General features: G+C 45.8%; 2 protein-coding genes across 2 annotated transcripts in view; one reads left to right on the top strand and one right to left on the bottom strand.

Annotated features, from left to right (window-relative positions):
- Window positions 1-5,907, bottom strand: part of LSM5 (LSM5 homolog, U6 small nuclear RNA and mRNA degradation associated) — a 52,165-nt gene extending 46,258 nt beyond the window's left edge. Inside the window, exon 1 of the mRNA XM_063922561.1 lies at window positions 5,754-5,907. Coding sequence (XP_063778631.1) covers window positions 5,754-5,769 — 16 coding nt within the window. The 5' untranslated portion in view covers window positions 5,770-5,907. The remainder of the gene's footprint in view (window positions 1-5,753) is intronic.
- A 1,771-nt stretch (window positions 5,908-7,678) lies between these two features.
- Window positions 7,679-24,232, top strand: part of LOC134927718 (uncharacterized) — a 50,796-nt gene continuing 34,242 nt past the window's right edge. The window contains exon 1 of the mRNA XM_063922559.1: window positions 7,679-7,762. Coding sequence (XP_063778629.1) covers window positions 7,723-7,762 — 40 coding nt within the window. The 5' untranslated portion in view covers window positions 7,679-7,722. The remainder of the gene's footprint in view (window positions 7,763-24,232) is intronic.

Raw genomic sequence — 24,232 nt, 5'->3', positions numbered from 1 at the left:
GATGGCGGAGTGGGTCCAGAGGCGCTGCGGGTGGTGGAGGGGTGGGGTAGGGGGTCCGGACACACTGCGGGGTGGATGGGGGAGAGGGAGCCGGGGGGTGCTGCGGGTGGTGGAGGGGTGGGTGCGGTGGTATCGCGGGTAGGGTATTGGGTCCGAAGGCACCATGGGTGAGAGAAGGGGTCCGGGGGTGCTGCGGGTGGTGGAGGGGCAGGTGCCGCGGATGGGGGAGGGGTGGATGTGCCGCGGGTGGTGGAGGTCTGGGTGTGGGGGTATCACGGGTGGGGTAGGGGGTCCAGAGGCACAGCGGGTGAGGGATGGGGTCCAGTGGTGCTGCAGATGGTGGAGGGGCGGGTGCGGGATGGGCAGGTGTGGGTGTGTCACAGGTGGGGGAGGGGGAGGGTGCTGCGGGTAGGGGTTTGCATGCATTCTGCAGTCACTGGGCTCCAGATAAAGATATTATGCTCTGGAAAGGGTTATTGTAGGCTGGGCTGTGCCTGGGTTCCCACCCATATGTGCTCTCTGACGTCACTCTGGGATCCTAGCTGTTAGCACAGCTCCCAGCAAGTGGGTATGGGTCGTTGGGTAGACACAACTTAGGTCGACAGTCATTAGGGCGACCATGGAAGGTCGACAGGGACAATAGGTCAACATGGTCATTAGGTCGACATGTACTAGGTCGACAGGTCAAAAGCGCTCTGTGAGCTGCTAGCCATGCCCCCAGTCCCCCTGCCAGGAGCGTAGCTACCATATGTGCAGGCAGTGCTGCTGCTATAGGGCCCAGTGCTGAGAGGGGCCCACCTTCCCTGTCAAAGTTACATGTGTTATATATACACTGCTCAAAAAAATAAAGGGAACACTTAAAGAACACAATGTAACTCCAAGTCAATCACACTTCTGTGAAATCAAACTGTCCATTTAGGAAGCAACACTGATTGACTATCAATTTCACATGCTGTTGTGCAGATGGAATAGACAACAGGTGGAAATTATAGGCAACTAGCAAGACACCCCCAATAAAGGAGTTGTTCTGCAGGTGGTGACCACAGACCACTTCTCAGCTCCTATGCTTTCTGGCTGATGTTTTGGTCACTTTTGAAAGCTTGCGGTGCTTTCACTCTAGTGGTAGCATGAGACGGAGTCTACAACCCACACAAGTGGCTCAGGTAGTGCAGCTCATCCAGGATGGCACATCAATGCGAGCTGTGGCAAGAAGGTTTGCTGTGTCTGTCAGCGTAGTGTCCAGAGCATGGAGGCGCTACCAGGAGACAGGCCAGTACATCAGGAGACGTGGAGGAGGCCGTAGGAGGGCAACAACCCAGCAGCAGGACCGCTACCTCCGCCTTTGTGCAAGGAGGAACAGGAGGAGCACTGCTAGAGCCTTGCAAAATGACCTCCAGCAAGCCACAAATCTGCATGTGTCTACTCAAACGATCAGAAACAGACTCCATGAGGGTGGTATGAGGGCCCGACGTCCACAGGTGGGGTTTGTGCTTACAGCCCAACACCGTGCAGGACGTTTGGCATTTGCCAGAGAAGACCAAGATTGGCAAATTCGCCACTGGCACCCTGTGCTCTTCACAGATGAAAGCAGGTTCTCACTGAGCACATGTGACAGACGTGACAGAGTCTGGAGACGCCAAGGAGAACATTCTGCTGCCTGCAACATCCTCCAGCATGACCGGTTTGGCAGTGGGTCAGTAATGGTGTGGGGTGGCATTTCTTTGGGGGGCCGCACAGCTCTCCATGTGCTCGCCAGAGGTAGCCTGACTGCCATTAGGTACCGAAATGAGATCCTCAGACCCTTTGTGAGACCATATGCTGGTGCGGTTGGCCCTGGGTTCCTCCTAATGCAAGACAATGCTAGACCTCATGTGGCTGGAGTGTGTCAGCAGTTCCTGCAAGACGAAGGCATTGATGCTATGGACTGGCCCGCCCGTTCCCCAGACCTGAATCCAACTGAGAACATCTGGGACATCATCTCTCGCTCCATCCACCAACGCCACGTTGCACCACAGACTGTCCAGGAGTTGGCGGATGCTTTAGTCCAGGTCTGGGAGGAGATCCCTCAGGAGACCATCCGCCACCTCATCAGGAGCATGCCCAGGCGTTGTAGGGAGGTCATACAGGCACGTGGAGGCCACACACACTACTGAGCCTCATTTTTACTTGTTTTAAGGACATTACATCAAAGTTGGATCAGCCTGTAGTGTGTTTTTCCACTTTAATTTTGAGTGTGACTCCAAATCCAGACCTCCATGGGTTAATAAATTTGATTTCCATTGATAATTTTTGTGTGGTTGTTTTGTCAGCACATTCAACTATGTAAAGAACAAAGTAATAAGAATATTTAATTTCATTCATTCAGATCTAGGATGTGTTGAATAAGTGTTCCCTTTATTTTTTTTGAGCAGTGCATTTTTTGCCATTGGGTGGTACGTAGAGGAACTTTCAAACTTTTCCTTGGGGCCTGCAATATATCTAGGTATGCCCCTGGACCTGCTTTTTGTAGTGTGGTATAAAATGAACTGGATGGCATTTTAATGTTATATAATATGAACCGGGGCACTGTAATGAGGCACAATATGAACCACACCATATATCATAATGTGAATTGTGTGGCATAATGTGTACTGGCAGCTCTGAAATGTGACATAGGGTGAACTTATGCAGAACTGCGATTCATAAAATAAACTAGGGCACTACTATGGGGCATAACATTAAATAAAAGAACCAAAAAATGACTGTTTTGCGCTAAAATACTAAATGGTGCATATATGAATGAAAACTCCAGTATAATATATAACCACCTGATTTATTTATTCAATAAAAAAAATATATATAAAAATATTGGGTAACGTTCTGCTTTTACTATATAGAATTCATGTGTACAAGTCATCAAATACTTTTCCTAATTGCTATAACAATGGAAAACACCTGATATATATTACCACATGTAGTATGAATAGAATGATCAGCAAATTCAAAGAGTAAGCACCCAGGTGCGAAACTAGTTAGAGGGAGAATTTGCTGATCATTCTACAAATTCCTACAACTGATAGTGATCTGGTCCATAAGCTGGGAACCAAGGACGGCCAAACGTGACTCCTTACATCAGAAACCGCCGGCTGGGTCTTCTGCAACGAGGACGCGGCCAACCAGCTGACGGGAAGAGTCAGATCTGCACAGCCGTCCGTATACAAGTGGCTCCAGCTTCCCGTGCTCTGTTGAGCGGACGTAGACGGGTGAGAGACAGCACCACACATCGCTGAGTGCAGCGCAAGGTCCCACAAAACAGCCAGTTGGACTGCAGTGGTAAGCTGCCATACACGGCACATAAGCAGCAATCACATTACGGGACAAGTGCTCTCAGGATCGTTTGCACATAACGTGGGACACCATACTTAGTGCCACTGCTTGTATATACAAGAGACTGCACCTTAAAACTGAAAAGCATACGAGTGTGCAAAAGTTTTCATACCATTATAAGAAACATATATATCATGGAACAATAAGCTGTGTGCATACAGCATATGAGTGGTAACCACAATTTGGGACAGCAGCTTTAAACACAGTTGTTTCTACAATATCTATATGGATAACATTTTAAAGTTAAATCACACTTTTTTATGAAAGATGTATACTTAAGATTGGATACTATCTAGAGCAGGCATTCCCAACCACGGTCCTCAAGGCACACTAACAGTCCTGGTTTTAGTGATATCCAGGCTTAAGCACAGGTGCCTTAATTAGTTGCTCAGTTATTTTGATTTAACCATCTGTGCTGCAGCCTGGATATCACTAAAACCTGCACTGTTGGTGTGCCTTGAGGACTGTGGTTGGGAATACCTGATCTAGAGTGTGCATAAGTATTCATACTACATGTGGTAATATATATCAGGTGTTTTCCATTGTTATAGCAATTAGGAAAAGTATTTGATGACTTGCACACATTAATTCTATATAGTAAAAGCAGAACGTTACCCAATCTTTTTATATATATTTTTTTTATTGAATAAATAAATCAGATGGTTATATATTATACTGGAGTTTTCAGTCATATATGCACCATTTAGTATTTTAGCGCAAAACAGTCATTTTTTGGTTCTTTGGTTTGCTTTAATTTCTGAGGTGGAGATCTGTGGCTCTTCATCATCACTAATTAAAATAGCTGTGTGCACACAGACCAGGCTTGCCTACCCTCCCGCATTTAGCGGGAGGCTCCCGATTTTTAACTGAGCCTCCCGCTGCCCCGCACACATTGCCAGCTCTCCCGGTATTTGACAGTTCCTCCTTGCAAATCCGGACTGCGCATGTGCGAGTCCGGAAATGCGGGGAGCGGGACTCACTGAGGAACAGTCACTGGCGGCCAGCCACCGCTGGGCTGTGGGTAGTGTTGGCCGTCAGACTGTCTGAGAGCCGGGAGGTGTCTGAGCGGCAGCAGTGTAGGAATAATGTGCAGAGAGAGCAGCCGCCCGTACAGTGTAGCCCATAACCCAGCAGGCAGTGCTGTGCTTCAATCTGGCTGGCCCCGCCCACCACACTCACAATGGCCTGTGTGTATTAGCCCAGCTCCTGCTGCTCCTGGATGTGGCTGACTTGGGCTGCTGTACCCCCACCACACTGTCCCGCGGCCGGCTCCCTGCTCGTTACAGGAGGGAGCAACAAGACCAGGTGGGTTCTGGAGGCTATATGGGGGAAGGGGATGTGTAATATGGGGAGGGGATCTGTGTGATATGTAATGTATCACTGAGTGTAATATGGGGAGGGGGTCTGTGTAATATGTAGTGTGCCACTGAGTGAAATATGGGGGGGGGGGTTGAATGTAATATGTAGTGCACTACTGGGTGTAATATGGGGGCACTGTAATATGTAGTGTGCTGCTGGGTGTAATATGTTGGGGGGATGTAATATATAGTGTGGTGCAGGGTGTAATATAGGTGGGGGGGCTGTGTAATATGTAGTGTGCTGCTGGGTGTAATATGGGGAGCTGTGTAATATGTAGTGTGCTGCTGGGTGTAATATGTTGGGGGGTGATATATAGTGTGCAGCTGGGTGTAATATAGGTGGGGGGATATGTAATATGTAGTGTGCTACTGGGTGTAATATGGGGGGGCTGTGTAAAATGTAGTGTAATGTGCACTGGGTGTAATATGGGTGGGGCTGTGTAATATTCTGTTTGGTGTAATATTGGTGTCTGTGTAATATGCTACTGGGTGTAATATGGAGGAGGCTGTGTAATATACTATTTTGGGTGTAATAAGGGGGGGCTGCGTAATATGTAGTATGCTACTGGGTGTAATATGTAGTGTGCTGCTGGGTGTAATATTGGGGGGGCTGTGTAAAATGTAGTGTAATGTGCACTGGGTGTAGTATGGGTGGGGCCGTGTAATATTCTATTGGTTGTAAAATGGGGGTCCGTGTAATGTGCTATTGGATGTAAAATGGGGGGGTGGGCTGTGTAAAATGTAATGTGCTATTGGGTGTAATATGGGTGGTGTATGCTGTGCATAATGCAATGTAATAGGTACTGTGTGGAATATGAGGGAAGGGGGCCTGTGTAGAATGTAATGTAGTACTGGGTGTAATGTGGGTGAGGCTGTGTATAATGTAATGTAATATGGTACTGGGTGCAATATGGGGGAGGTGGGCTGTGCATAATGTAATATATTATGGTGCTGTGTACAGGGCCATAACTAGGGTGGGGCAAACTGTGCCTTGCACACTTATCATGCGGACACACCGTCTGCACTTACCCGTCTCTGTCTGCATAGCTGTTGACAGCTGCAGTACTGTCTGCTGTGTATATTACAGCAGGCAGCGCTGGGCACCCCAAGTGTCAACCCCCGTGTGGTGCTGCTGGAGACGTGGAGCGGTGGGTCCCGGAGCAGCTCGCAGAGGAGGGTGAGATGTGGAGCTGCGGGTCATGCTGAAGTGCTACTGTCTACCATGGTGTAAGTGCTGCTATTTGTACTATAGCTTACACCTGCCATTGCAGGACACACCCCTGAGTGGCAATAAATACGCCCATAGGTGGACTTAAACACGCCCTTTGGGTGGAGCATGACACACCCCCTCAACAGAAAGTGCGGCGTATTCTGCTGGATGTGGTATGATAGATAGATAGATAGATAGTGTCTAGTTAGACAGTCAATAGATAGACACCATACAGTATGTTAGACAGACATTAGGTCAACAGGGTCAAAAGGTCGACATGGAAAAGGTACACAGTACAAAAGGTCGACAGGGTCAAAAGGTCGACATGAAAATGGTCAACCTAAAAAAGGTAGACACTATGTTTTTTGCATTTTTGTGGTTTGTGTGGATAGTTTTGTAATCTGGGACCCCCAATTGTAGAAAGGCATTCCCTCGCGGGGCTCGCTTCACTCGCCATGTTTCGGGCTCGGTTTATAACCTACTCTATACCGACATGGATAGAAAAGGTATGAAAAGTCCAAAAACATGTTACATTTAAAAAAAAAGTCTATCTTTTTCATATCGACCATTTTTATGTTGATCTTTTGACCCTGTCGACCTTTTGTACTGTCTAACTTATTCATGTCGACCTTTTGACCCTGATGACCTTTTGACCCTGTCGACCTAATGTCTGTCTAACCTATGGTGTCTATCTTTTGACTGTCTAACTAGACACTGTCTATCTATCAACCGGATACCATTCTGCTGCCTCTTGGAATCTCCCTGAAACTAGTTTTCAAAAGTAGGCAAGTATGACACAGACACAGCTGGACTGTTTTTTGCAGCTCATAGTATAAAAACTAATTGAATTTATACATTTTTAAAAACATACAGCGCCTGAATTTTGATTTTTGGATAACATTAAATAAGGCTGTACTATGGTTGAGAAAATAAACTAGGGCACTGTTATAGGGCATAGAATTAACAACTGCTACAGAGAGGTGTCTTTCTAGAAGCATTGGGACAGGGCCCCTTCAGAATGTTGCTATGGGGCCCACAAAGTTCTGGTTACGCCCCTGCCCCCAGCCTGCACAGCGTCTATTCACCTCTGCTCTGAACTGAGCAGAGCAGCATGTGATCAGGAGCCTCCCAACAGCCCCCCATCCCCCCCCCCCCCCCCCCCCCCCACACACACACACTGCGGGACACTGCGGCCCGCGGGACAGACCCAAAAAAACGGGACTGTCCCGCGAAAATTGGGACAGTTGGGAGGTATGCTTTCCCACAGGCCACACTCCCTTTTCGGTGCGGAGGGTCCCTATTTGCCTCCCATGGATGTTGGGAGGTATGCATTTTACATATCTCTACCCGCAATGGAGGCAGACAGTTTTGTTTTTAAACTCTAGTCATGAGATTTGGGGGAATATGTATCAAAGCTTGGAGCAATAAAGTGAAGAGAGATAAAATACCAACCAATCAGCTCCTAACTGTCATTTTCAAACACAGCCTGTAACATAGCAGTTAGGTGCTGGCTGGTTAGTACTTTATCTCTCTCCCTCTTATTGTTTAGGTGCAGTTTCCCTTAACAAAAAAAAAGAAATGAAAGTGTGTGATGTTATAATTCATGCTACTTAAACCCCACCCCATCCAAGAATTAGACATAACTTCTAATTCCTTAAATAGCTTACTTATTATTTAGGTGCAGTTACACTTTAAATGAAAACCAAATCCCCAATCTATTATGAAATCATTGTGTGATGTCATAATCATAAGTAATGCTACTTCCCAGCCACAAGTCACTAGTCTGCAATGAGGAGGATGCAGTACGTAAACACATTGATTCTATGCTGTAAGCATTCTAACAACCTTTAGCACTATGTACTAGTAACTGTATTATATATTTATTTTGTAAAAAGTAACTAGATATGCTGGCGCATTTCTCATCTATCTTTCCATAGACCATCTAGGTAAAGATGATATGATAGATGCCTCCTACCCCTGTTATATGTTTTCCTTAATAACCACGTCGTTCTTTTAAGATAATCACGATTTTATGTTCCATATTTGTATATAGTAGAAGTCAGTAAATGTCACGTATAGATTTGCATTAATAAAAATGAGTGCAGAGGCATTCCTTGTTTTCCTGCACAGCATTTTCCTGTGAGTGGATTACACACAGAAAGAGGTCATCGTGGTCCTGCAGCAATAGGGTGGTGTAGTCCCTCCCAAATCCAGAGATAATGCATGGTAGTGACTGTGAAAGTGCAACAGAAAGCATAGGCTGGCAACAGAAAGCATGGGGCCCGGTACAGTGATACCTCTGGGGCCCCCTCAGGTTATTTTTATATATATATATATATATATATATATATATATATATATATATATATATATATATATATATATATATATATATATATATATATATTACAAGGTTATCCACCTAGTGGAAGTTGTGGAACAGATAGCACTCTCCAGACTTTATCTCAATTTAATCAGCAAAAAGTATTTAATAAAGGTAATCTCACAGTTCCAATGCAAAGTCCAATTCCGACGTTTCGGTCCACACCAGGACCTTTGTCAAGGAGTTACAGCATGGTCACAGCACACATCAGTACAGCATGGTCAGCATAAATGGGAACTGTTCCCATTTATGCTGACCATGCTGTGCTGATGTGTGCTGTGACCATGCTGTAACTCCTTGACAAAGGTCCTGGTGTGGACCGAAACGTCGGAATTGGACTTTGCATTGGAACTTTGAGATTACCTTTTATTAAATACTTTTTGCTGATTAAATTGAGATAAAGTCTGGAGAGTGCTATCTGTTCCACTAGGTGGATAACCTTGTACTGTACTATGGGTCCCACCTCTAAGTGGGTCGGACTCTGATTGGCACCCCAGTTGTTGGCAGAGTTGTGTGAGAGTGCAGGGATCTGTATGTATGTATGTGTGTATATATATATATATATATATATATATATATATATATATATATATATATATATATATATATATATATATATATATACAAATGACATCTCTGTGGAGCACACTTTTTTTTAACGTATTAGGCAATTATTTGTCTAATGATAATACTTTTTCTGAAATATATATATATATATATATATATATATATATATATATATATGTAAAGAGAGGATGACTTTACACATTTAGCCACCCATATTTAAATAAAACACATGTTTTTATTGTTAAGACAATGTAGTTCAAAATCACATTTGCAATAGAAATGATAATTGTTTCCTTACAAACTAATATTGATCATTAGGAATACAATTGTTTGTTCATTTTATACATTTAAAATTAATAATAAAGTTGCTTTCAACCAGCGCGTTTCGTCTTATAGCGACTTCTTCAGGTGTGTTTCTAAACAACATTTTTTTTCTCTTATTGAAAATGCTCTCAAAATTTGAGGAGATGTTTCCTTCTTAAGAGGTTATAGAAAGTGATCTTTTGATCAAACCAATTATTATACTAGATATAAATCTGGATTAAATTTGGAAGATTTGGCATTTAGATAAGGTAATTTCCACAGTATAACAAAATTTAGTCGGATTCCCTAATTAGGACCATCTGATTGCTAGTATCAGTATTAGTATCCAAAAAGAGGGCTTTTAACTGTTATCAAGCTCCTTTTCAAATCTCCAGCAGCAATCCTATATGTCTGCATACATGGGAATCCAAATGTAGAATATTCTACATTTGGATTCCCATGTATGCAGACATATAGGATTGCTGCTGGAGAATTGAAAGGAGCTTGATAACAGTTAAAAGCCCTCTTTTTGGACACTAATACTGATACTAGTAATTAGATGGTTTTAATTAGGGTGAATCCGAATAAATTTTGTCATACTTTGGAAATAGGATTGCTGCTGGAGAACTGAAAGGAGCTTGGTAACGGCTAAAAGCCCTCTTTTTGGATACTAATACTGATACTAGCAATTAGATGGTCCTAATTAGGGAATCCGACTAAATTTTGTCATACTGTGGAAATTACCTTATCTAAATGCCAAATCTTCCAAATGTAATCCAGATTTATATCTAGTATAATAATTGGTTTGATCAAAAGATCACTTTCTATAACCTCTAAAGAAGGAAACATCTCCTCAAATTTTGAGAGCATTTTCAATAAGAGAAAAAAATGTTGTTTAGAAACACCCCTGAAGAAGTCACTATAAGACGGAACGCGTTGGATAAAAGCATCTTTATTATTAATTTTAAATGTATAAACTGAACAAGCAATTGTATTCCTAATGATCAATATTACTTTGTAAGGAAACAGTTATCATTTTTATTGCAAATGTGATTTTGAACTACATTATCTTAACATTCTCTCTCTCTCTCTCTCTCTCTCTCTCTCTCTCTCTCTCTCTCTCTCTCTCTCTCTCTCTATCTATATATATATATATATATATATATATATATATATATATATATATATATATATATATGCAGAAGTACCTGCTCTCCCATCAGCAATCACCAATCATGCACCGGGTGCCCGTGCTATATTTAGTAATACACTTCTCCAAAAAGGCACAGCACTCCAGGCGACTTGTTAGTAATGAAAAACAGCAGTGTTTCAGCAACGTTTCAATGTTATTCACATTGTCCTCAGGCTTACAATCAATACAACACATACTTACATAAATAGAGACCTCACCAGGTGTGAAACGCCGTCACTCCGGAAACGGGACAATCACCCGCCCAGCGGCGTGTCCGTCAATGATGACGTCATCCATGTGCTCCCCAATCACCATAGCAACCATATACACTGCCACTGGATACATTAAGTTCTAAAAAATGTATGAGACATCAAACATCAAAATCGCTAATCACTTAGCACAAATACATAAGGCACAAATTCATGAATGTACAGCTATGCACGTAAATGATGCTAATTAATACTGTAACGAACCTACTATCTGAAGTAACTTAGGCTCAAATTTTCGTTTAAACCCCGAGGTGACAGTGTCCAAACGTTGGATCCTTCTGCGCTTCCCTCTGTAATAGTTTTAACCCCCGATTACCACCTCTCAATGAAGGCAAGATTGTTAGGTGCCGCGGTCCGCGGCGCCGCTCGGTCTGCTTCCTCACTGCCCGCCCGGCGCCTAGCAACGCCAGGATGCCGTGCGTACTGTAGTCGCAGGGTCCCTGGCAACGCTAGGATGCCGGGCATCCTCAGCCGCCGGGTCCATGGCAACGGGGTCGCCATTGGCGGACCGCGTTCCCCGTTGCCAGATTAGACTGATTAGTTGTTCGTGCAGCAGGGCAGCTGCACGGCAACTATTAATTAGGGTCTGGGGGCTGGTCTTGCTGGCCCTCCTGTCCTTGGCCAGCAGGGCCTTTTTATGGGAGCCAGCACACTGCAGCCTCGCCGGTGATAGCTTCCTGTACGCTGTTCCTGCCGTGCAAAGTTTGTTCCTGGTCTGCTGTATCTGGTCGATCCTGCTCCCCTTGCTCCTGAGTCCTGGAGTTCTGAAGCCGGTCCTGGGAATCCTTCCAGTCCAAGTGAACCTGTTGCAGTCATCTGGGGGTTCTTGCTTATTGGGGTTCTCTCCCGGTTTCGTGAGTAGCGGCTTTTGCCGCGTGTTGCGGCCTAGGCCGCTTAATCCTAACGTTTGTTTTGTACTGGTGTTTTTGCAGAGGTTTCCGCTCTTCACTGTCCTCCCCAGTACACGACTGTGCCGTGTGGGGTGTGGACAGTGGTATCTTTTGTTGTTCTTTTCCTTTGGCGGCGTGCCGCACATATATTTAGTTTTAGGGTAGTTAGTAGCCCCTAGCCTTCTGTTGCTTTAGGTAGAGGTCCCCTTGTTATTATCCTGTCTCGGTTCACGCCTTGTCTCACTCTAAGACCTGGGGGCATCGGAGTTGGGCAGACCTAATCCGCCCTTCAAACGCGGCTGCCGTGGGCCCAAGAAACCATAGTCACGCAAGCGTTTACTGACCACACGGGTGAAACAATGGAGGTAGGGTGCTAGGGGCTATTTCCATACCACACCTTATTTTAGCGTCACGTCCTGGTGCTCTGGACTCACTACGCAACATCTCTCCTGTTCTGAGCACCAGGAACGTAACATTATCACCGGCCCAAAAAGAATAAAGAGTTATTTGTATTTGGTGGGCCTTGAGATTCGGCCTCATGAATCCGGCAGTATTAGGACCGAATCCCAGCCAGCTTTTGGCCTACCAGATTCAGGAACTAACTCAGATGGTTCAGGATCTTACTCTTCGGGTGAGATCGCAGGAAGATCTTTTGCGAGCCTCCCTGAGTATGATTCCAGAACCAAAGATGCATCTTCCTGACCGTTTTTCGGGTAACCGAAAGGATTTTTTTAATTTTAAGGAAGCTTGCAAACTTTATTTTCGGTTAAGGCCCCGATCCTCTGGTACTGAGTCTCAACGGGTCGGGATTGTGATGTCTTTGCCTCAAGGCTACCCGCAAACCTGGGCTTTTGGGTTAAGAGCCGATGACGCAGCCTTGCTATCGGTAGATACCTTTTTTAAGTCCTTAGGTCTTTTGTATGATGACCCTGATAGAGAAGCATCGGCTGAGAGCCACCTGCGTGCACTAAAGCAAGGGAAAAATCCAGCAGAGGCGTATTGTACCGAGTTTCGCCGTTGGTCGAACGACTGTGGCTGGAATGACCCGGCCCTGCGCAGTCAGTTTCGCCTCGATTTGTCTGAAGTTATTAAAGACAGTCTCCTTCAGTACCCCGCTCCAGAGACTTTAGACAAACTGATGGAGCTTGCTATTAAAATTGATCGTCGTCTCCGGGAGCGGAGGGCTGAAAGAGGAGCTAGTTTCAGGCCTAGTCCATGTGTGTATACTTTCCCTGAGGACGTCGAGGAGCCCATGCAAATGGGTCTCTCCCGGCTGTCCTCAGAGGAAAGAACCAGAAGGCTAAATTCTGGTCTCTGCTTGTATTGTGGTGGCAAGGGACATGTCGCTCGCAATTGCCCCGAATAAGCAGGGAAACGCTCTGACCAAGTGAATTGTGAGGGGGTTCACTTGGGTCTGCAATTGATCTCCTCTAATGATTCCTTATTAGTTCCTGTAAAAATTTCCTTTGGTAGTCTCAGTTCGTTGGTGTCGGCCTTCGTCGACAGTGGAGCTGCGGGAAATTTCATGGATCTTGGTTGGGCTCAGGCATTGGGCGTTCCACAGATACCTTTGGATAAACGTATCACCATGCACGGCTTGGATGGTGGTCCGCTTTCTAATGGGGTAATCACTCACCGCACACCTCCAGTACAACTGACAGTGGGGGCCCTACATTCGGAGAAAATCGAGTTTTACCTTACCCATTGTCCGGCAGTCCCCGTAGTTTTGGGTCACCCCTGGCTTGCCTTTCATAATCCCACCATAGATTGGCGGTCTGGGGAGATTTCCCGATGGGGTCCCTTTTGTGTTAAGGAATGTATTTCCCGTCCAGTCCGGGTTGCGGCAGTCACCCCAGAACTTATTCCTTTGGAATATCAGGACTTTGCCGATGTTTTCTCCAAGGGTAATGCGGATATTCTGCCCCCTCATCGGTCCTATGACTGCGCCATTGACTTAGTTCCCGGTGCCTCTTTGCCTAAAGGGAGACTATATGCCCTGTCTGGGCCGGAGACTACGGCAATGGATGAGTATGTACAGGAGAGCCTGAAGAAGGGCTTCATTAGGCCCTCGAGATCTCCATTAAGTGCAGGGTTCTTTTTTGTTGAGAAAAAAGATGGGTCGCTCAGACCATGTATTGATTATCGGGCTCTGAATAAGATCTCTGTTAAAAACACTTACCCCTTGCCACTGATTTCGGTACTATTTGATCAGCTCCGTACTGCCGTTATCTTCTCCAAAATTGATCTTAGAGGGGCTTACAATCTCATCCGAATAAAATCTGGGGATGAGTGGAAGATGGCTTTCAGCACACAGTCGGGACATTATGAATACCTGGTGATGCCGTTTGGGCTGTCTAATGCTCCTGCTGTATTTCAAGATCTTATTAACGACGTCCTTCGCGATTTTCTGGGAAAGTTCGTAGTCGTTTATTTAGACGACATTTTGATTTACTCTGAGTCCTTTGAACAACATATTACCCATGTGCGACTGGTCCTTCAGAGGTTACGGGAAAATCATTTGTATGCCAAACTGGAGAAATGTGATTTCCACATCACAGAAGTGTCCTTCCTGGGGTATATTATTTCTCCAAAGGGGTTTTTCATGGAACCAAAAAAACTCCAGGCAATCCTAAATTGGGCACAACCCACGAACTTAAAAGCAATCCAGCGCTTTTTAGGGTTTGCAAATTATTATAGGCGTTTTATTCATACCTTCTCAGATTTGGTTGCTCCTATTGTGGCATTGACTAAAAAAGGAGCGGACCCTTCCAATTGGTCGCCTAAAGCCAAGTCTGCCTTTCTGGCCTTGAAACAGGCCTTTGTCTCAGCTCCAGTACTCAGACACCCTAACCCGGATCTCCCCTTTATTGTCGAGGTAGATGCCTCAGAGGTTGGAGTGGGGGCTATCCTTTCTCAGGAAGACCCAGAGTCTCGGGAATTACACCCATGTGCCTTCATGTCCAGAAAATTCTCCTCCGCAGAATCCAACTATGATGTTGGTAATCGAGAATTGTTGGCAGTTAAATGGGCTTTCGAGGAGTGGAGGCACTGGTTGGAAGGAGCAAGGCATACCATTACTGTATTCACTGACCACAAGAACCTGCAGTATATTGAGTCAGCTAAACGGCTTAATGCTCGACAGGCACATTGGGCGCTGTTTTTTACTCGTTTCAGGTTTATCATCACCTTCAGGCCCGGTTCCAAGAATACGAAAGTTGATGCCCTATCACGTGGTTTTCTTCCGGTTCACAATAACCACTCGGCTACTACCCCCATAGTCCCATCGTCTGTCATCCGGGCTGGCCTCACTCAGGATTTATTTACACAGCTAGTCCAGCTTCAGCAGCAGGCTCCCAGTGTCACTCCTGCAGATCGTCTCTTCGTCCCTGAATTTCTGAGAGGCACTGTTCTAGCCGAGTTTCATGATAATAAGGTTTCTGGTCTTCCGGGTATCACTAAGACCTTGGAATTAATCTCTCGCTCAGTGTGGTGGCCTAATCTTTCTAAAGATGTGAGGGAATTTGTCCGTTCCTGTCAGGTTTGGCTCAGTACAAGGTATCTCGATCGTTGCCGGTCGGACAACTCATGCCTCTAGCCATTCCTCTCAGGCCATGGTCACATATATCCATGGATTTCGTGGTGGACCTTCCTCTTTCAGCTGGGTTCCGAGTCATTTGGGTGGTAGTAGACCGTTTTAGTAAGATGGCCCACTTCACTGCTCTTCCCTGATTACCCTCCGCTCAAGGGTTGGCAGTTTTGTTTCTTCGCCATGTCTTCAGGCTCCATGGTTTACCCATGGATATTGTCTCTGATCGGGGACCACAATTCATTGCCCGTTTCTGGAAACATTTTTGTGCCTCTTTAAATATGAAACTCTCTTTTACATCTGGGTACCATCCACAGTCTAACGGACAAACTGAACGTGTTAATCAGTCATTAAAACAGTATTTACGACTATACTCGGCCAAACTTCAGAATGATTGGTCTGAATTTCTTCCTTTGGCCGAGTTTGCATATAATAACTCTTGTCATTCTTCCACCAAGGAGTCTCCATTCTTTTTGGTCCTGGGCTTTCATCCTAGAGCCAATTCTTTTTACCCTCATTTTCCAGTCTCTTCGTTGACCTTAACTTCCCGTCTCAGAATGATTTGGAAAAAGGTGCACCTTGCCCTTAAGAAGGCTGCCTTCCGAGGAAAGATTTTTTCAGATAGGTTCCGACGCCCATGCACTTTTAAGGTGGGAGATAAGGTATGGTTGTCAACCCGCAACATCAAGCTTCGACAACCCTCGGCTAGATTGGGACCCAAATTTATTGGACCGTTCCTTATCGTAAAGAAGGTCAATCCAGTTGCTTTTCGGCTACGCTTGCCTAAATCACTGAAAATTGGCAATACTTTTCATTGTTCCTGTCAGGAATCGGGACTTAACGTCACAGATCTTACCAGTGCGCAGCCTAGTCCGGCTCCGGTGGTCCTGCAGGTGTCATGTCGCCTCCCACTGTGCTGGCTCCAGTACCCCTGAACTCCATTCCAGCTCACCGCTATCCTCCCCGCTGGCCGCAGGTACTGGGCGCCGCCATGTTGCCAATGATCAGCTGACCGCAACTCTACCAACCACGGCTGTCGGTTCAGTCACATGATTCCACTGCCCAATCACTGTCCAGCAAGGGGGATAAAGGGGCTGGGCAGGGCACTAGCAAATCGTCCAGAACAACGTCGCTTCCTAGCTGCGTCTAGACTCATACTTCAGGGTTCACTCCTTGTGCCCTGAAAGCTCTTTAAACTACCTGTGATTCCAGCTCATTGTATATCATCAGCACAGAGACTTCAGTTCTTAGCAGCATTACCAGCACTGTGATTTCAGCTCAAAGCAAGTATTACCAGCACTGTGATTTCTACTCACTGCAGCAATACTAACACTGTGATTCCAGCTCATAGTAGTAACACCTGTGCTGAGTTTCCTGAAGTTAAATAATCTTCCAGTGTGTCCTTGAGTGTGCTGCTGCAAGCATTCCTGAAACAGCTCAGTCCAAGTGCAAGCTAATCAGTGTGAATTCATGTGGACTCCAGTTCCAGTTGTCTCACCGGATTCCAGGCCGGTTCAAGCAAGTCTGATATTTAACTGACTCCAGTTCCAGTTGTCTCACCGGATTCCAGGCCGGTTCAAGCAAGTCTGATATTTAACTGACTCCAGTTCCAGTTGTCTCACCGGATTCCAGGCCGGTTCAAGCAAGTCTGATATTTAACTGACTCCAGTTCCAGTTGTCTCACCGGATTCCAGGCCGGTTCAAGCAAGTCTGATATTTAACTGACTCCAGTTCCAGTTGTCTCACCGGATTCCAGGCCGGTTCAAGCAAGTCTGATATTTAACTGACTCCAGTTCCAGTTGTCTCACCGGATTCCAGGCCGGTTCAAGCAAGTCTGATATTTAACTGACTCCAGTTCCAGTTGTCTCACCGGATTCCAGGCCGGTTCAAGCAAGTCTGATATTTAACTGACTCCAGTTCCAGTTGTCTCACCGGATTCCAGGCCGGTTCAAGCAAGTCGGATATTAACTAACTCCAGTTCCAGTTGTCTCGCTGGATTCCAGTCCGGCTCAAGCAATCCAGATATTGAACTGATTCTTTTGCCAGTATATTTCATGTAATCTACAATAAAGCATATCAATATTAACCTCATCTTCCTGTGTACCTCATCCGCAAGTCTTATCTACGCCCACCAAGTTTCCTGCACTGTGCGCCCACCACAGAACCACATATTGATTCTAACTTGGATACACAAAATACCAGAGTTCTGACAGTTTGTTCTGGACCAAATGGATTCAAGTGATGATCAGAGTGTTGGTCCAGGGGCTCTTCAAAGTCTTATAACCAGACTAGAAGGTCAGGAAACCGCCCAGTGGCAAGTGGTTCAGTTCTTGCAAGAGGTCTCTACACATCTTAATAACATGCAATCATCTTTAAGTTCAGCTACTCCAGTATCCAGTCCTGCACCAGTTACATCAATTCAGCTAGCAACAGCCGACACCCGGGTGTCACATCTTCAGCTGCCCACACCTTGCAAGTTTGACGGCAATCCAAAACTCTGCCGAGGCTTTTTAAATGTTTGTGAAGTACACTTCGAATTACTTCCTCATAACTTTCCTACGGATAGAACTAAAGTGGCCTATATCGTGTCCTTGCTGTCAGGTTCTGCTCTGAACTGGGTGTCACCATTATGGGAGCGTGCTGATTCTCTGTTAACCAACTACAAGGACTTCGTGAGCACCTTCAGAAGAATATTTGATGAGCCCGGCAGGTCTTCCTTCGCTTCTGCTACCATTCTCCAGATACAGCAGGGATCACGCCCTGTTGGGCAATTTGTAATTCAGTTTCAGACTTTAGCATCCGAGCTAAATTGGAATAATGATGCTTTGGTGGCTGCTTTTAGGCATGGACTTTCTGATAAACTAAAGGATGAACTGGCAACGCGTGATCTTCCGACTAAGTTAGATGACTTGATCTCCTTATGCGTTAAGATTGATCTACGTATGAGAGAACGGATTAGTGAGAGATTCAGGGGTGACCATACAAAGATACACTCTGTTCCTCGTGCATCTTCTCCATCTGCATCCTCAGAAGAACCAATGGAGATTAATCGATCACGCCTATCCTCTGAGGAGCGCTCTCGAAGACAGCGATGGAAGTTGTGCCTTTATTGTGCTGCTCCAGGTCATTTCCTGGGTTCTTGTCCCACCCGTCCGGGAAACGCCAGAGCCTAACCTGTAAAGGGGAAGTCAGGTTAGGAATCCTTCAGAAAACTTCTCCACAGAAAGATTGTATTCTGCCTGCAACTCTGGAATACTTCCATGGTACAAGATTTCTCTCAGCACTCCTAGACTCAGGAGCTGCAGGCAACTTTCTGACCCTCTCTGTAGTACATGAATTGGGTCTGCCTACTAAAACATTACTCAGGCCTATAGCTTTGACTGCGGTTAATGGAAGTCGCATACCAGAAAGTAATATCACCCTTCAGACAGCACCTTTGTCTTTACGTATTGGGATTCTCCATTCTGAACAGATTGAGTTCTTTGTGATTCCCAAGGCTACCCACGAGATGGTTCTAGGCCTTCCATGGCTGCAATTGCACAATCCATCCATTGACTGGTCCACTCTTCAGATTTCTGCTTGGAGCCCCTCTTGCTTCAAGTCCTGTTTACAGCATGTTATTCCCGTCCGACAGACTAAAGCTTCAGATGTATTACCAGATGTATACCAGGACTTTTCAGATGTATTCAGTGAGCAAGCTGCAAATGAGTTACCTCTTCATCGAGAGTGGGACTGTCCCATTGATATCATTCCAGGGAAAACTCCACCCAAGGGACGTACCTATCCACTATCTGTTCCAGAGACTACAGCAATGTCAGAATACATTAAAGAAAATCTCCAAAAGGGTTTCATTCGGCCTTCCTCATCTCCTGCAGGCGCTGGGTTCTTCTTTGTTAAAAAGAAAGATGGTGGTCTTCGACCTTGTATAGATTATCGTGGTCTTAATGATATTACAGTTAAGAATGGTTATCCTTTGCCCTTAATTACCGAGCTTTTTGACAGAGTTAAAGGAGCCACTATCTTCACCAAGCTCGATTTACGAGGTGCCTACAATCTTATAAGAATACGCAAAGGAGATGAATGGAAAACAGCTTTTAACACTAGAGATGGTCATTATGAATACCTTGTGATGCCTTTTGGGTTAAGTAATGCTCCTGCAGTGTTTCAGCATTTTGTAAACGAAATCTTCAGAGACATTTTGTACAAATTTGTCGTTGTTTATTTAGACGATATCCTCATTTTTTCTCGAGATCTTGCAACACATCGTCAACAAGTCAGAGAAGTTCTCAGCCGTCTTCGTCAGAATCGTTTGTATGGAAAGTTATCAAAATGTACATTCGAAGTCTCATCTATTCCATTCCTTGGATACATTATATCTGGCTCTGAACTCCGTATGGATCCTGCCAAGTTAGATTCCATACTCAATTGGACTCTTCCTACAACTGTGAAGGCAGTACAAAGGTTTTTGGGATTCGCTAACTATTACAGAAAGTTTATCAAAGGATTTTCAACACTGGTAGCACCAATTACTGCTTTAACCCGCAAAGGTTCTGATCCGGCTCACTGGTCCAAGGAAGCTCTGTCTGCTTTTCACCTTATCAAGCAAGCTTTTATCACCGCACCAGTTCTCCATCAGCCTGATGTTCAGAAGCCTTTCATTTTAGAAGTGGATGCGTCCACAGTAGGTGTGGGAGCAGTTCTCTCACAGACTTCTGATGCTGGAAAGTTGCATCCATGTGGTTTTTTCTCCAGAAAATTTTCCCCTGCAGAAAGGAATTATTCTATTGGTGATCAAGAATTGTTAGCAATCAAGTTGGCTCTGGAGGAATGGAGATATCTTCTAGAAGGAGCTAAATTTCCTGTATCAATTCTTACAGATCATAAAAACTTGCTGTACCTCAAGTCTGCTCAATGTCTCAACCCACGTCAGGCCCGGTGGGCTTTATTCTTTTCTAGATTCAGTTTCCTTATCACATTTCGTCCTGGGTCTCAAAACGTGAAAGCGGACGCCTTATCACGTTCCATGGTTCCAGATACAGAGGCAAATTCACAAGAAGAACGTCCTATTATTAGTCCAGTATCATTTGCTACTACTCAAGTTACGTATTCTACTCCTCCTCCTGGCAAAATGTTTGTAACACCAGAATTGCGGAAGAAATTACTGACTTGGGCACATACTTCTCAGTTCTTTGGACATCCTGGAGTTCTTAAAGTTTATAAAACTCTTCAAAGGTCCTATTGGTGGCCCAACATGAAGTCCGACATTCAAGATTTTGTGCAGTCATGTCCCAAATGTGCTCAACATAAAACCTCCCGGCAGTCTCCAGCGGGAACTTTACAGCCATTATCTATTCCTACACGACCATGGTCCCATATTTCTATGGACTTTATCTCTGAGTTACCGCCTTCCCGTGGTCACAATACCATCTGGGTAGTGGTCGACAGGTTCTCAAAAATGGCTCATTTCATTCCACTCACAGGGCTACCATCAGCAAACAAGCTGGCCCAGCACTTTCTTCGAGAAATCTTTCGTCTTCATGGACTTCCAACTGAAATTATATCTGACCGAGGAGTACAGTTTGTGGCGAAGTTTTGGAAAGCCCTCTGTTCAGCTCTTCAAGTAAAACTGAAATTCTCTTCAGCATACCATCCACAGACAAATGGCCAAACAGAAAGGGTAAATCAAGAATTAGAAACATTTATCAGGCTTTATGTCTCTTCATCTCAAGACGATTGGGTAGATCTACTACCCTGGGCAGAGTTTGCTCACAACTTTCGTTACCATACTGCCACTGACACAACACCTTTCTTCACAGTTTATGGCCAACATCCACGAGTACCTGATTTTCAATCATTACCGGCAGTTGATGTCCCAGCTGCTTCCGTTTCTTTACAACAATTCTCTAAAGTGTGGAAGTCAATTCATCAGTCTTTAAAGAAAGCCTCCGCCAGATATAAATTTTTTGCTGATCAGAAGAGACGAGCTGTTCCCAGTTTAAAGCCAGGAGATCGAGTTTGGCTGTCTACTCGTAATCTTAGACTCAAAGTTCCTTCCATGAAGTTTGCTCCAAGATTTATCGGTCCTTTTCCTGTGGAACAAGTAATCAATCCAGTAGCTTATAAGTTGACTTTGCCTTCATATCTAAAAATTCCGAATTCTTTCCATATCTCTCTCCTCCGGCCTCTAGTGCTCAATCGCTTCCAACAGACTCCTCCAAAAGCTCCGAAAGTTGTTACCAGCCGTGGTGTGGAATTTGAAGTTGAGAAAATTCTTGATTCTAGATGTCGTTATGGTCGTCTGCAATACCTAATCGACTGGAGAGGATATGGTCCTGAAGAGAGAGCTTGGATCAATGCTTCAGATGTGCATGCTCCTTATTTAGTCCGAGTCTTCCATAGCAAATTTCCATTGAAGCCTAAAAGGTGTCCGGTGGCCACCCTTGAAGGGAGGGGTACTGTCAGGAATCGGGACTTAACGTCACAGATCTTACCAGTGCGCAGCCTAGTCCGGCTCCGGTGGTCCTGCAGGTGTCATGTCGCCTCCCACTGTGCTGGCTCCAGTACCCCTGAACTCCATTCCAGCTCACCGCTATCCTCCCCGCTGGCCGCAGGTACTGGGCGCCGCCATGTTGCCAATGATCAGCTGACCGCAACTCTACCAACCACGGCTGTCGGTTCAGTCACATGATTCCACTGCCCAATCACTGTCCAGCAAGGGGGATAAAGGGGCTGGGCAGGGCACTAGCAAATCGTCCAGAACAACGTCGCTTCCTAGCTGCGTCTAGACTCATACTTCAGGGTTCACTCCTTGTGCCCTGAAAGCTCTTTAAACTACCTGTGATTCCAGCTCATTGTATATCATCAGCACAGAGACTTCAGTTCTTAGCAGCATTACCAGCACTGTGATTTCAGCTCAAAGCAAGTATTACCAGCACTGTGATTTCTACTCACTGCAGCAATACTAACACTGTGATTCCAGCTCATAGTAGTAACACCTGTGCTGAGTTTCCTGAAGTTAAATAATCTTCCAGTGTGTCCTTGAGTGTGCTGCTGCAAGCATTCCTGAAACAGCTCAGTCCAAGTGCAAGCTAATCAGTGTGAATTCATGTGGACTCCAGTTCCAGTTGTCTCACCGGATTCCAGGCCGGTTCAAGCAAGTCTGATATTTAACTGACTCCAGTTCCAGTTGTCTCACCGGATTCCAGGCCGGTTCAAGCAAGTCTGATATTTAACTGACTCCAGTTCCAGTTGTCTCACCGGATTCCAGGCCGGTTCAAGCAAGTCTGATATTTAACTGACTCCAGTTCCAGTTGTCTCACCGGATTCCAGGCCGGTTCAAGCAAGTCTGATATTTAACTGACTCCAGTTCCAGTTGTCTCACCGGATTCCAGGCCGGTTCAAGCAAGTCTGATATTTAACTGACTCCAGTTCCAGTTGTCTCACCGGATTCCAGGCCGGTTCAAGCAAGTCTGATATTTAACTGACTCCAGTTCCAGTTGTCTCACCGGATTCCAGGCCGGTTCAAGCAAGTCTGATATTTAACTGACTCCAGTTCCAGTTGTCTCACCGGATTCCAGGCCGGTTCAAGCAAGTCGGATATTAACTAACTCCAGTTCCAGTTGTCTCGCTGGATTCCAGTCCGGCTCAAGCAATCCAGATATTGAACTGATTCTTTTGCCAGTATATTTCATGTAATCTACAATAAAGCATATCAATATTAACCTCATCTTCCTGTGTACCTCATCCGCAAGTCTTATCTACGCCCACCAAGTTTCCTGCACTGTGCGCCCACCACAGAACCACATATTGATTCTAACTTGGATACACAAAATACCAGAGTTCTGACAGTTCCCTTCTGAAGCAATATATTTCTTCCAGGAGATTCCCTCGGAAAACTTCTCAGGGTAGACCTCCGGTGGATGTTCTGGGGCAACAAGAGTTTTTGGTGCAGAAGGTTTTAGATTCCAAAGTTTCTCGAGGCCGGCTGTATTTTTTAGTTCACTGGAAAGACTATGGCCCGGAGGAAAGGTCTTGGGTCCTGGATAAGGATCTACATGCCCCTAAACTTAAGAAATTATTCTTTCAGGAATTTCCTCAGAAACCCGGCTTTAGGGGTTCTTTAACCCCTCCTCAAGGGGGGGGTACTGTTAGGTGCCGCGGTCCACGGCGCCACTCGGTCTGCTTCCGGGCGACGCTCACGGCCGGCGCACCTCCCTCGCTGCCCGCCCGGTGCCTAGCAACGCCAGGACGCCGTGCGTACTGTAGTCGCTGGGTCCCTGGCAACGCTAGGACGCTGGGCGTCCTCAGCCGCCGGGTCCATGGCAACGGGGACGCCATTGGCGGACCGCGTTCCCCGTTGCCAGATTAGACTGATTAGTTGTTCATGCAGCAGGGCAGCTGCACGGCAACTATTAATTAGGGTCTGGGGGCTGGTCTTGCTGGCCCTCCTGTCATTGGCCAGAAGGGCCTTTTTATGCGAGCCAGCACACTGCAGCCTCGCCGGTGATAGCTTCCTGTACGCTGTTCCTGCCGTGCAAAGTTTGTTCCTGTCCTGCTGTATCTGGTCGATCCTGCTCCCCTTGCTCCTGAGTCCTGGAGTTCTGAAGCCGGTCCTGGGAATCCTTCCAGTCCAAGTGAACCTGTTGCAGTCATCTGGGGGTTCTTGCTTATTGGGGTTCTCTCCCGGTTTCGTGAGTAGCGGCTTTTGCCACGTGTTGCGGCCTAGGCAGCTTAATCCTAACGTTTGTTTGGTACTGGTGTTTTTGCGGAGGTTTCCGCTCTTCACTGTCCTCCCCGATACACGACGGTGCCGTGTGGGGTGTGGACAGTGGTATCTTTTGTTGTTCTTTTCCTTTGGCGGCGTGCCACACATATATTTAGTTTTAGGGTAGTTAGTAGCCCCTAGCCTTCTGTTGCTTTAGGTAGAGGTCCCCTTGTTATTATCCTGTCTCGGTTCACGCCTTGTCTCACTCTAAGACCTGGGGGCATCGGAGTTGGGCAGACCTAATCCGCCCTTCAAACGCGGCTGCCGTGGGCCCAAGAAACCATAGTCACGCAGGCGTGAACTGACTACACGGGTGAAACAATGGAGGTAGGGTGCTAGGGGCT

This window comes from Pseudophryne corroboree, chromosome 5 (assembly GCF_028390025.1).
Source record: "Pseudophryne corroboree isolate aPseCor3 chromosome 5, aPseCor3.hap2, whole genome shotgun sequence".
NCBI classification, from domain to species: Eukaryota; Metazoa; Chordata; class Amphibia; order Anura; family Myobatrachidae; genus Pseudophryne; species Pseudophryne corroboree.
Note: the sequence above shows the minus strand (reverse complement) of the source record. Positions and strands in the feature narration are given on the sequence as shown.